Raw genomic sequence first — 13,595 nt, 5'->3', positions numbered from 1 at the left:
CAGGCAAACACCGAATATTTGTTGACCACGCGATTAGCAATTTTGGTTGTTGAGATTTGTACCAATGTTTTATCTGAAAACGGCATTATTTAGTGCGTTATAATGATTTTAATTTAATCGCCTCGAGTCATTTTGCGATAAGCAATTTATTGTTCTACAAAGAAACAAAAACATAGTAGACATGCAGCAAAAATTTTGGTTTTGATTTCGATGGTTTTACTTAATGTTGAACTTTCGCCAAAAAAAGAATTTCGATTAAATCGACTTTTATAGACTAATTTCAGAGCATGAATGCGTAATGATCGACGATTTTCTTCAAACAAATATTTTGATGTTTTGAACAAAAATTCAAGCGTAACCAAGTTGCTTTCGCATTCAATTCCAAAAAATGCAAATTTTGATAATGACAAATTATGATTTTTATTCTTTGAATAATTACTGTAAAAAATGATTCAACACAAACTGAAGTCATACAGTTGACCAATTATTGGATATTGGATATTGGATATAATCACAAAATGTTTTTTTCTTCTCCACAAAATTTTAACTTTATTAGTTAGTTGTCTACTAACGAATAATAAATTCGGAGTTATGAATCGAAACATTTACGTATCTCAACAATTTCTTTTTCACCGCAGACGATAGTCCGTGCGAGTGACGAATAGTATAAATATGATTACAAATTACAAAATGGAATTGTTGAAATATCGGTTGTTCAAAGAATGTTCTCAAGCCGAAGTTGAATTCGTCCTCGTTCTTGATCAACCGCCATGACATACGCGTTTACACGATCCCCAATGTTTGGTACTTGTCCGCGCATTTGCTTTGAATGAATCAATCCATTATTTTCAACGCCAATGTCAACAAAATATCCGAATGTTGTGATATTTGTCACGGCTCCCGTTACCGTTGTTCCAACTTTCAGATCAGACATTTTCAAGAGACCTTGTTTAAAGAGTGGCCGAATGTCAGCTTCATCACGATAATCCTTTTGAAGTTCTCTCGCAAGAGCCTCGAGGATACCTTCGACCTAGAAAACAAAAGTAAAATTCAAATATAAAAAAATCTCTACAAAAATGAGAATTTGCATCAAATGGAAGGGACAATGTCAATTTTGAAATCATAAAAACATACTCTGGGCACTGGTATACGAAATTGTTTGGCCAACTCGCCAATTGTGGCATTTTCATCTTGAGCTTGTTTAATGCGCGCGATAAACGGTTCAGTGCCAATGTCATTGAGCGATAGTTGGAATTTGGCAATTATTTTCTTTGCAACCTCATAACTTTCGGGATGTACCCAAGTTGAGTCAAGAATGTTTGGTTTTCCCTTCAGATTGGCAGTGGCAAAATCAATCCATATGAAACCGGCACACTGCTCGAACGTCTTTGCTCCGATTGCTTTGACCTTCTTGACTTCGTCTCTTGATTTGAATGGACCCTTTTCTGCGCGGTATTTTACGATATTTTCGGCACGCGTTGCATTCATTCCAGCGATGTGTCTGTTGGTAATGTAACATTTTATTATATTTGGAAATGAACCAATTGATCAATATGAATATGGAACTTACTTCAAAATCGCAACACTCGCTGTGTTAATATCAACTCCGACGAAACTTACGCACTCTGATACGATTTCATTTAACGATTCCATGAGATACTTTTCATTTATGTCATGTTGATACATTCCGACGCCCAAATGCTTCGGTTCGATTTTCACCAATTCAGCCAGCGGATCGCTTAGTCGACGCGCAATCGATACGGCACTTATTAAATTCACATCCATATTGGGGAATTCGTGTTTGGCCACATCGCTGCATGAGTAAATCGAAGCACCATTCTCACTGACAATGCAATACTGAACGGATTCCGAGTGAAATACATCACGGGATATCAATTGCGAGATCCAAGCTTCTGTTTCACGGCAAGCAGTCCCATTGCCAATGGCAATCACCTCACATCTGAGAGAAAACATACCGAAATTATCGTTCAGAAAACCGTTTCATTCAATTGATTTGTGTACTCACCTATTTTTTCGCAGCATATTGATGACCTTGTGTTCATAGATCATAATTTGGTCCTTTTTTGTGTGCGGATAGATGGTGTCAGTATCGAGAACATCATTCTGTTCCGAGATCAGTGCTAATTTACAACCATTTTTAAAACCTGGATCTACACCCAGAATTCGCTTTCCTTTAACCGGCTTCACCAAAAGAAGTTGCTTCAAATTTTTCGCAAACACTTCCACCGATTCTTTTTCGGCATTCTTTGTCAAAAGTGAACGAATCTGACGATTCATCAGTGGTTTCACTGCGATGAAAAAAAAACATTTCGAGTTTAAAAATATGCACATAGTTGTGTATCTTAAGTAAAATGTCTCACATTTCTTCGAGTATGCGTCGTTTAGTGCGGCTGATAGCAGGCTCTTGTACTCCGGATTGTTTGCGTTAACAAAATACTTGTTTTGGATGAGTTTGTATATTTCGTTTTGAATGCGATCGGGTATCACAATTTTAACTGATAAGAACTGTAAACAAACAACAATGTCTGTGTTTAGTTCGTGATTTCGGCAAAGCAAATTTTGAATGTGGATAAATAAATGTACCTTGAGATTTTCGCCACGATTAATGGCAAGCGTTTGATGTGAGTGCATATTGTTCAAGTATCCCTGAAAATTGAAGTATATCTCAAATTTTCGGGGATTATCACCGCGTTTCTTGTCACCTTTTTTGCTATCACCCTTTGGAATGTCTTCTTTGTGTGCCTTCGTGACTTTTGTATTTTCAGACGTTTCAATTTTGATGCCATTGTTGTGCCGCTTCAATCTAATAAACAAACAGTACTTAATGTGATACTGTGATGATGAAAATCCAACTGAAATACTCTTACATATTTTCGATGGCTTCCAAAACATCGGTGTCTTTGCTAAAAATATGCGAAACGATATTTTTAACACCTTCTTTAACCTTATCCACGGTATCAAGACCGTCGGTGGATTTCTTCACGAATTCGGAGAAATTCAGCGAACAACGCGATTCATGTAACAATTTATTGGCGGCATCTTCAAGACCGAGTGCCTTGGCACGCTCAAACAATGATGATTTGCTGGCCGCTCTGAATGGTGCGTACTGCAACGGAAAAAAAAATTGAAAAATGTTCACTGTAAATAATTCCAATTGAATCTAATCTTTAAACCACTCACCAAATGATCAAGAGCGTCCAATGATTTAGCTGCAAAAATTTCCTCTTCAATTTCATCGTCAAGCAGATCCCGTTTTTGCAAATCCTTAACAATGGTTTCGGCACGCGCACGAATATTTTTGATGTGATTGTATGTGATTTTGATGTCGCGCATTCTGAAAACGAAAATTCACATCATACAAATTCCAACATGAAAGAGTTGCCGTGAATGTTGTTGTTGTTGTTGTTTTTGAAATTTGATCTCAACTCACTCATCCGCACTAAGGTTTCCAATCATTTCACGTCGATAACGGCACATAAATGGAATTGTGTTGCCCTCATCAAACATGCGAACAATGTTTGAACTGGTTTCGGAATCCAACAATTGCAATTGACACAATAGCTCTTCATCGGTCCATTTACTGCGTGTTGATTTCGACGCTCGTTTCGATGCTGGTGCTGGTGGTGACGGTGGTGGCACAATTACACGTGGTGGAGGTGTAACTGAACGTTGTACAGACGTATTTACATCAGTCCAACCGGTGGTTTGCTCATCCGATTTTGCAGCATCGACACGTGCCAATTTTTGCCGGCTTGGTTTTGCTGCAGTTTTTCCTTTCACCATTTCCACATTCTGTACAACATTTTCCGCATTTCGTTTGCGGCTTATGGTCTCATTGACAACATTCTTTTGCTTTGACCCAGAACATCCCATTTTTCTATCAGTCCAAAAAATAAAATCATATAAATATCGTAATGATTAACTATTAACTCAAGTACCGATAAAATGAAACGCAACAATGTAATACTTTTGCTTTTTCTTTGGACTTGCTTCGTCTTCGCTCTCACTGGACGACACTACATAGGCAACTGTAGCGCGTTTTCGAGTTGATCGTTTATTTATCGCAGACATAATAAGTGCCGATAGAACCGACAGAAACAAAAGCAAAGCAAATCACGGTCGTACAAATAAACAAACGAGACACAGTGGACGACTGTGAATAAGCAGATTGTATCACTAACGGGTATTCGGTTTTAAAAGTGTCAAACTCTTCGCTGTGCATGTGTCATTGTTGGTTTGGTGCTAAACGTCATCGTACAATCCCTATTGACAAGCAATTTTTGAATCGTTTCAACTTCAGGTGGCAGTTGAAAAACTTGAAAGTTGCACTACAACTCGGTGAAAACAAATAATGTTGCGATTTTTTTGATAGAAATTTAATTCTTTTTGTGTAAAATATTGAATTAAAATTCATTTCGTAAGAAATATAAATGGAAAACACTGAATTTCTATCGAAAAAGATCAAAACAACACTATCAGCTATGGCGAAATGTTGTGCGCCAGTCCAAAAATCGGTGACGTACTGTTATGCACCCCCTCAGTAAAATGTCTTCGTTTTCGGTGGCCACAGTGTGGATGGAAAATATGATCCATTGAATCTTACAACATGGGAACCAACACACATGCTACCGCTTACTCGTAAATTCAATGTACGCGCGCATACCGTTGTGTGCGTGCGAGTGGAAAATTATCGGAAAAAAATAGCAATGGAATTGTGTGTACTCCATTCGGAATGGCACAGTAGCAACTGAATGATGCCTGTTTCAAAGCATTGACTCACAATTCGCGGCTTCAGTTGGAGATGAGAGTTCAAGTAGTTGTGACACCAGTGCTTTTCATTCTATCGAAAACCAAACAATCATCGCTTGGTTCATGTGTTCTTCCATCGTGTTGGTACTGTGTTAACGCGCTGATCGCCCACTAGACGTACATTCGTACGTGGAGAAATCAATGCGTTTAATTGATTGAATCACTTAATTTTTCGGACGATTTTTCGGCTAGAATCAGTTAATTTTTGTTTCTATTTGTTAATTGACATCGTCAAGCAACGAAAACACCGACACGGATACAGAAAACCGAAACCGAACAAAATAGAAAAGACAACTCATACACCCAAATATTTTCATTGATACCCGAAACCATGGTGGATTATGCGAATTTCAAATAAATAATAAAGACGATTCAGTGCGCGGAGACTCCGTGTTGATAAGAGACAAAGACCGAACAACATCAAATTTGGCTGCCAATTTGGAATCGTGCAAGTGATTGAGTACGTTTCGTGTGTCGAAGTGGTTTCGTGTATCGAAGTGGCTGTTGGCTCGGTGTGTGATGTGTGCGTTATATATGTTTTTTGTTTGTTTCGCATATCTCAGCCCAAATCAGCATATCGAAATAAATGAGACATCCGTTAAAAGATTTGTTTGAATACAAAAAAAAAAGAGGAAAGAATAGAAAGACAGCGACATATCAAAAGAATCAATCCAAAATAATAAGTATATAAAGAAAACAAGATATCAGTTGATGGATTTTGCCTCGTTTTTTTCACTCCCTGTCGAATCCATTCTTTTCTATTAATATTTTACAGTAAATTTGTGTCGTTTGCTTTATACTTTTCGACTGTGTTTCTTTCTCTCTTGTTGTCGTCGTCGTCTCCCCCAAAACAAAAACTGATGCGTGTATTTGTGCGTGCGTGTCCCTTGAAGGTATTTCAGTTGATTTGATATAGATTCGATGATTTTCTTTTGCTCGCGCTGTGAATCTAGTCGCATTTGAATGTGTGTGAGCTGAAGATTGGTCGATGCGTGCTGGCAACGTAAACATAGATAGCAAAGCCCAGAGACAACGAGACGAACAAACTGGAGCCCGCCGAACGAGACGTGAAAAGGAAAATATAGCGTCGCGCTGCAAATGAAATTCGAATGAGAATTTATGTGTTACTTTTGAGCTTTTGTGTACGGCAAAAACGACAAAATTCAGTGTTGGTTTTACCTTTGCCATCGTTCAATGTGACGGCGTCGTTGTTCCTTTGTGTTCCATCGACTAAAATGAAATAAACAGAAAACGGCAATACACGCAAGTTCTATTAACTTATTACATGCGAATGAATTGTATTTTGAGCGTCAAAAGAGTAACAGAATGAAAATTAAAGCACCTATATGTACATGAAAACGGAGCCATAACAAAACTTTGCCGCAAACAAATTTTCCTTTTGGTTCCATCAATTATTTATAAACAGTAAAAAAACATACACATATACCACATAATATAACATACGTATATATAATAAAAAGGGAGCTGAGCAGAAAATGAGAAACAAAATCCGAAAGGTGAAATCTACATTCGCGATCATATGAGAAGAAACCATTTTTTTTCTCTCTCTCGCTCGTTTATTTCCAACTCGAAGTAATATAAATCTATTACGGTTTTTATTATATGACCACCATTCAGCTGAAGGAATAGGCCCCCATTCGGATGGTAACTGTAACTGTAACTGTTGAAAGTCAACAAACGAAGTGAATCAAGTTGAATTGAGAAAAGGAGAGAGAGAGAGAGAGAGATATAGATAAAGAGTGAGAAGGAACGAGAGACCGATTGAAGTGAGACGCTGGAGAAAAGTTTGGCGACCACGTAAATGCTTTAATTCGGTACGGACTGCAAAACAAAGTGAGTGGCAAAAAAACAGAGACAGAGTAGTGAATGGTGGTGGTTTGCCGCGATGTAACAATAGCAAGCAAGGCAAGTGGCATTGTCGAATAAAATATCAAACTCCCTCTCTCTCTGTGTGTTTGGCAGAGAGAGTCTTATTGGCAAAAACGTATTCGTTATTTATTTGTGGCCATCGTCGTCACACCAGAGATTACCGAAGAGGCGAAAGTTAAGAAGCACACATACACACTTACAAATACACAAAACGAATGTTCTGTGGGTCGGTCGGTCGGCAGTCGTACAGATAAGTGCTTGTATACACATACAAGTGCATTGCTCTTTTCTCGATTAACAGCATTCATCTCTTACGATGATCTTGAAAATTTGATGTGAAATCACACCGAACCTCAACAATACAATACAATACAACAAAGCAAATCTACACGATTGAAATTAAGCTAAAGAACGGTTTTGCAACATCCATACATATAAAAGAGGGTACCGAATGGGAAAATCGCGCGCCTTCGCGAAAAGACAAACATACAAAATAAAAAAAATAAAACAAAAATAAGCGAAGAAAAGGAGGAAAGAAGAAAAGAGAGAGAAACAGAGAGAGTGTGTGTTGTGTATGAAAGAGAGAGGAAGAGAATAAATTGGCTTGTGGAAAATGTTGGTGCAAAAAATGTGCGGTGGTTGGAATAAAATGTGGATAAATATTGGATTACCTGTTCTGCTGGTTGTAATTGCTGTACAATGCATTGAATCGGAATTGAGCCGAGAGGCCGCATTTCAGGGTAAGTGTTGCTTGTAAAACAAATTGCGAATATATACTACATTCATATATATATATAAACACATTTTGAGAAAATATAAATAATTCATGGTCGAACCCTACCTAAAAGCACAATAATTTGATGGGTATTCCCATGGATCGAAATCCGAATTGCTGACGCAGCAACGTATTCGAAACATTACACACATCTATCTCTATATATGTGCCGTATCGAAAGAACTTTTGAATCCTTTTTCCCACAGGGTCCGCGCGCTCGCCCATTCATTCGTCGCTATATTCCATTTCAGATTTTGTAATGGCTTCACTTGCATCAAGCGGGCGGAGCGGGCAAGCGAACAAACGAGAGCGAGCCACCAAATTCATAAACCAATCAAGTCAAATATTTAATGATATTTTCATTGAAAATTGAATAGAAAATTCGCACCGTCACGTAATTGTACCGTTGTTTTATGGGCACAATTTGATTTACACCTGCAATAACCAAAAATAGATCGAACGGGCGATTTTTAGTTTCATATGTTGAATGTGTGAATCGAAAGCGGTTAGCATCTACCAGAAGGGACGTACGTATGAAAAAATATGACACAACGCGATAGAAAATTTTGATGAAACGATGATAGCTTTGTGTTGCAACAACAACGACAGAAAATGACAACATTGCGACGGTGTTGATAGGGCAAATAGATATTTGGTGAAAAAAAAAGATTTAATCTGTGTAAATAATTCTTAAGCTACACCAATTTGCGTTTGCAAATATTTAAAATTGAAATACCGACACAGGGTATGGGAAGAGAACAGAACAGAAAAAAATTGTCCGTAATGCCAATGATGAACTTTCGCATGCTGGCTGCTGGCTGGCGCTGGTGCTTCTGCATAGAGTTTGAACAAGCGACGAAACGGCATTCCGGGGACGTATTCATGGAATATTTTGCTAAAATGAGAACGCATTGCATTCCATTCCATGCAACGCGGCTTTAAACAGTATTTATACGTAGGTCTACACACAGAAAAGAATCCCCGGGAATTTTGGGTGTTCGCCGTAAAATTTGACATTTATATATAAATTTCTATATACATTTTACCGGCAACACTTCAATTTTCCGGGCGATGACATATTTTTGAACATTTTATCAAATACTATATATATTTTACCGCTTGAAATGACAGATGGCGCTAATTTCTGTTGGAATATTTGAAATTATGTCATCGCCCGGAAAATTCAAGTGTTGCCGGTAAAATGTACATAGAAATTTATATATAAATGTCAAATTTTACGGCGAACACCTTAAATTTCCGGGGATTCTTTTCTGTGTGTACGCGCGCAATCATTGCAATTTAATTCTTTGCCCGTGTGTCTGTTGAAACTGGTGGAAAGTGCTCTCCAAATTGCCCCATGATCCACGGCATGAAATTGCATGCACTACGAATTGTGAACGCGTAATAAAAGCTTTTTGAAGAGTTTTTGAACAGCCAGCGTCTCTGTGTGCTATTTTTTTTAAAAAAAATTCCCTCTTTTTCTATCTCTTTTTCGCTCAAGCGTTGAATGCTATTTTATGGACACATGCTATTCACGGATCTCATTGTCGACTTTTGTGAACGCGAATGCGCTCGTTCGCTTGCTGGGTCGAGAGGTAAAATGGAAAAGTCAGCAAGGAGCAAAACGCTACAAAAAGATGATATAATAACGTCTAATAATAAATATTTTCGTCATTTATCCTTGTCTGGCGTACATTCAATAGCGAATGTTCTGCGAAACATTTTTTCCCCGCATCTCACTTACTTGTTTGTTTTTTTCGCTCTCTACCGTTTGATGCGTCAAAACCATTCGAAATGCAGAAACGTTTCTATTTAGCATTGAGCCATGACTTCCTGCGAGCACCACGACAGAGCGTGGTTCATATTTTGGAATGAACCAAAAAAATATTCACTTTCAGACTTAATTTTTTCCCTTTTTTCACTCTATCTCTGGTGTATGTTTTTCATTCATTTCATTTTCTGTATATTTTGTCGTCGCACTATCTGCCATGTACACGCAAAGCGAACGAAAGAGCATATGCCATTCGCAATATTGTTACGGCAGAGTAGAAGAAAGGAAAAAGAGAATAACATGAGAAGCAGAAAGAAGATGTTCATCATGTGATTTGAATAGACAACGGTAAATTGTCTATATGTATATATATGAAAAGAAGCAGCGTGCATACGTAATGCAAATGGCAAAAATGAAATGAAGACAAACTGTGAAAACTGTGTGTGTGTGTGTGTGTATGCCATTGAAATAGGCTAGAAGAAACTTGCGTTCTGCTCAGCGCTTTTTCTTTCCGTTTTACATTTCGTCTTCCTCTTCCTACTCTCACTCTCACTCCCACTCTCTATTTTAACAAGCATTTGCTGTATCAATGTTGATAGCACGCTTCGATGCAACAATTTTTACGTATGTCTGGACAATTTTCGTCGGAGGCCACCCCAATTTTCCACGAGTCAAGTCAACGTGCAAAGCCAAATATATTGACAATGAATGGCTGAATGGAGGGGGAGGTGTATAAATTATGTCTGTGCGATGCATGCGATAGGCAAAATGCTTTTGTTTAAGATATGCAACAACACAAATTCACCCTCAATTTGGTGCAGAGAGTAAACGAAACACGGGCAGCACATCAACAACACCCTTGCACGCATTCAGAATGGTAAACATAGAGTGGGCGAGCAATAGGTTGAGAGTGAGGGAAAGAGCGAGAGCCGGAATGAGATACCTTAAGTTATAAATGTTCATTTTTTTGCTTCAATCATCCCAACGAAATGAAATCCAGCCGCATTAAGTCTATTTGATTATATATGCACCCCTTTTTTTCGTTAGCCTTGGTAAATTACCTCAGTATTTAGATTGAAACGACGACGACGCAAACAAAGAAGTTGAATGAGGAGCAATACACAGTCGATGGTTTTGAGTGCGCGCGAGCGAGCCTCCTTGATGGCTCTATGGCTTCTTCATTCCGAGCGAAGGGTGTGCAAATTCATTTTTGAGAACACAAGCGCATCAATATACAAACTTCTTATACGATTTCGTGTGCGTTTTTCTCTTGCTTTCTTCTGCTTCTTCTACGTTTCTCGTTTGCCATCTCGTCGTTGTGTATATATTGCCTACTTAACACTTGTGCTAAAGCATTTTTAAGCCATTAGGCTTTAGTGAACTACAAGAAGCATTCAATTCGGTTTAATACGTTTGTACTCTTTTTTTTCTTCTGCCAAACGACCATGCGACGTGCATCAAATGTTTCGTAAGACGCGTTGACACACACACACACACACACAAAAGAATTCCACGACTATAATATGAACTGAGAAAATTGTCATATGTATTTTATTATTATGTGCGTTTAACTGTGCGTACTTTTGCGCTTATTTTTTTCGATTGTTTGCCATTTTTTTTTCCATTTCTCTCTCTCTCTCTCACTATTTCGCGAGTGAGTATGTATGTTTTGCGTACTCCGCGAATGTTTGCGATAAAAATCAAGCAGAAAATTTTATGCGATCTATAATCGGTGTTCAATCGCCAATTGATGGCACTATAACATATTTGCGAGAGCAATTACGTATCGTGTCAAAACATCGATCGATCGTTTCATAATTTTTTTTCCCAGTTCGTGAATGTCAATCTAGATATATTGCTGCATCGAAAATATAGGCAGTTCACAGCTGTTAACTGTGTTAAATACGAGCGCGGTGACAAAACAAGAATATTACGCAAATAAGAAAGAAATAACAATCAAGCGAGAGAAAAAAATTAATAATAAAAAAAAACAGGTTCATGTGAATTGTGAACAAATGTTTGTGATACGACAGCGATATTTTTGGCAAATGGGAATGAGTCGACATTTTAACCTCCCGCAGATATTTGTTTGTGCTGCGATGTTATTTTTCTTGTTGCCGTTGTTTTTTTTATTTCCCTCAATTTTCTCTTTTTCTCCCATTCTCTCCCTTCGCATCATTGTGGTGGATTCGTCGTGCGACTTGCCATTATTTTAATTACCGATTGAAACGATATTTGCAGTTGACATGAATCAACCTTTGGCAATGTTGTCATATTTGCCCGAGCTAAATATGATGAATGAAATATGGTCGAGTGCATTGGCACAAAGTGATGTAAATCGTTCGGTTGCAAGTTATATATATGCGTTTGTGTGTGTGTGTGTGTATGTGTGTGTGTGTGTGTGTGTGTGTGTGTGTGTATGTATAGGGTAGAGTGAGTATAAAAGTGATGTTGATATGATGGTGCGTATGTTTTGTATGTATACGCCTCTGCATGTTTGTTTGGACGAAATAGGCCGACCTCCGATGCTAAAACACACACATTTTACTATTGAATCAAATGTTTCGTGTGCGTAGCTCAAGAGTAAATCGAATCGCTTGCCGTTTCACGCAATGGTTGGGGAAAATGAGGTACTGAGTGAATATGGGAGAACGAGCGTCAAAAGAAAATTTCGGGACGCACGGCAAAACCATTTTAATGTGTATGTTTTATAATGATATTGATAAACATTTTGGGGAAAACATTAAATTTAATTTATATCGACCACTAAATTACTAACCGCAATTTAATAAATATTATATGCATACGTTAGAAATTTGAGGTTGTAGTCGAAAGCGGTTGTGCATGGCCCATGATTGTCAGTCAGTGAGCGAAATAACCGATAGAGGGAAAGAGACGACTAGAGAGAGAGAGAGACAATGGGAAAGAGTGGTCGAATGTGTTTGGCTGTGGAATGTGCAATCGCTTTCGGTTGGAAGCTCCGGAAATGCGATGAATTGTAATGTTTTTATGTATGTTTCAGTGGAAAATCGTACATATGTTACGATAATTAAGCAACGAATCATTGAAACGTTATTTATTGCAGGCTTCATAATTGAAGTAGACATTTTGCGTGTGTTATGTTGTGTTGGATACACAATCTGTGCCCTATTCTTCATTAAACTATATGTGCTATTCAATTTATACAGTCACTTGGATGCACACCGTAGAAACAGCAACAGCATCAGCAGCAACATTTCGAAAGACCACAAGTATTATTTTTCGCTTTTTTCGTTTCATCGCATCTGATAGTGATGAAAATTTACGACAATCCCTTTTTCTCTCTTTCCCTCTGCTTTGCACCGGACTCCGTATATAAATACGTGTATATACATATACATCGTGTTGTGTAATCCGGCTATTCCAGTTCCTCTGTAAACTGTAAACTCAAATATACAGTAATCTCTCACGATTCGGTTTTGTGCACCGTCACGCCGTAATGCTCATAGCATATCCGACAAAATTAAATCTTAAATATTTAGCAAGTGTAGTTGCTGTGTTCTTTGATTTGTGGCAAGGAAGTCTCAGTGTGTATACTGTATATACATATAAACTTCTTGAAAAATATTTTGCAAACCACTGGATGAACAACAAAAATATTTATCCCAAATAACAGCAGCAGTGGCAGCAACAGCAATGGCTGTCGTAACGGCAACGGTAGCCGAAGAGAGTTGACTTGATAAACCACAAAAAGAATTAACCGTTCGAGTGATGCCTCCCATCTAAAGCCGTTAAATCTAATTATGGATATTAAGCAACACACACACCCACACCCACAAGAGAAAAAAAAACACGGAGCCGAGTTTTCCACGCCGTTTATATTTTTTCCGCACGGTGGACATTATTCAGTGGGTCGGCGATCATGTGAGACTCCAAATGAGTAAGTTTTACTCAATGAAATACAGTGCGGTGTGTTGCTGCTGCTGATCATACATTGTTGAATGGACCCAAAAAAAAGCTTACCTACACACAACGATAGCCAAGCGGCAAACCTGTCGAACACATAGTACGGGAATAATCTTCGGGATAAATAATGGATGACAGAGAGAAGAAAAAGCTTCATCGTTTATTTGCTTTGTTCTCCCTTCTTTCTTTCCGTTCTCACAATCAACGTTTAGCAAAACCTGAATTGACAAGTCGAACTACAAATAAGCTTATTTATGCTACATTTTGTTACATTGCACACCGAACGAACCGAGAACCAAGGCTGATTGAGTTAAACAGCTCTTCGATAGATATTATGCACACACACACACACACACACACACACACACACACACACACACACAC

The 13,595-nt window shown here is 38.1% G+C and overlaps 2 protein-coding genes across 2 annotated transcripts in view; one reads left to right on the top strand and one right to left on the bottom strand.

The window, feature by feature from the left end:
* Positions 1-395: 395 nt before the first annotated feature.
* LOC129578843 (uncharacterized protein YdcI) lies at positions 396-4,259 on the bottom strand. The gene is made up of 10 exons (XM_055468029.1): positions 3,989-4,259; positions 3,452-3,898; positions 3,202-3,355; positions 2,889-3,127; positions 2,605-2,824; positions 2,382-2,526; positions 2,027-2,309; positions 1,571-1,960; positions 1,135-1,501; positions 396-1,030 (listed from the first exon to the last, which is right to left on the bottom strand). The coding sequence occupies exons 1-10, from the start codon at positions 4,090-4,092 to the stop codon at positions 716-718; spliced, it is 2,664 nt and encodes an 887-aa protein (XP_055324004.1). The 5' UTR covers positions 4,093-4,259; the 3' UTR covers positions 396-715.
* A 512-nt stretch (positions 4,260-4,771) lies between these two features.
* LOC129578841 (uncharacterized) overlaps positions 4,772-13,595 on the top strand; it is a 125,666-nt gene continuing 116,842 nt past the window's right edge. The window contains exon 1 of the mRNA XM_055468023.1: positions 4,772-7,460. Within this exon, the coding sequence (XP_055323998.1) occupies positions 7,334-7,460 (127 nt within the window). The 5' untranslated portion in view covers positions 4,772-7,333. The remainder of the gene's footprint in view (positions 7,461-13,595) is intronic.

The sequence above is a fragment of the Sitodiplosis mosellana genome, unplaced genomic scaffold (assembly GCF_009176505.1).
Source record: "Sitodiplosis mosellana isolate CC-2019 unplaced genomic scaffold, AAFC_SMos_1.0 Smas_scaffold_6226, whole genome shotgun sequence".
NCBI lineage: Eukaryota > Metazoa > Arthropoda > Insecta > Diptera > Cecidomyiidae > Sitodiplosis > Sitodiplosis mosellana.
The sequence above is the reverse complement of the archived record's forward strand: the minus strand, read 5'-3'. Positions and strand labels throughout refer to the sequence as shown.

What these genes read in the sequence shown, in the direction of transcription:
- LOC129578843 (XM_055468029.1), bottom strand. Translation starts at nt 4,092, where the DNA reads ATGTCTGCGATAAATAAACGATCAACTCGAAAACGCGCTACAGTTGCC. An exon ending in TGGACGCTCTTGATCATTTG is followed by an intron (nt 3,128 to 3,201) that starts GTGAGTGGTTTA and finishes TTTCCGTTGCAG; the next exon opens with TACGCACCATTCAGAGCGGC. An exon ending in AATATGCTGCGAAAAAATAG is followed by an intron (nt 1,961 to 2,026) that starts GTGAGTACACAA and finishes GTTTTCTCTCAG; the next exon opens with ATGTGAGGTGATTGCCATTG.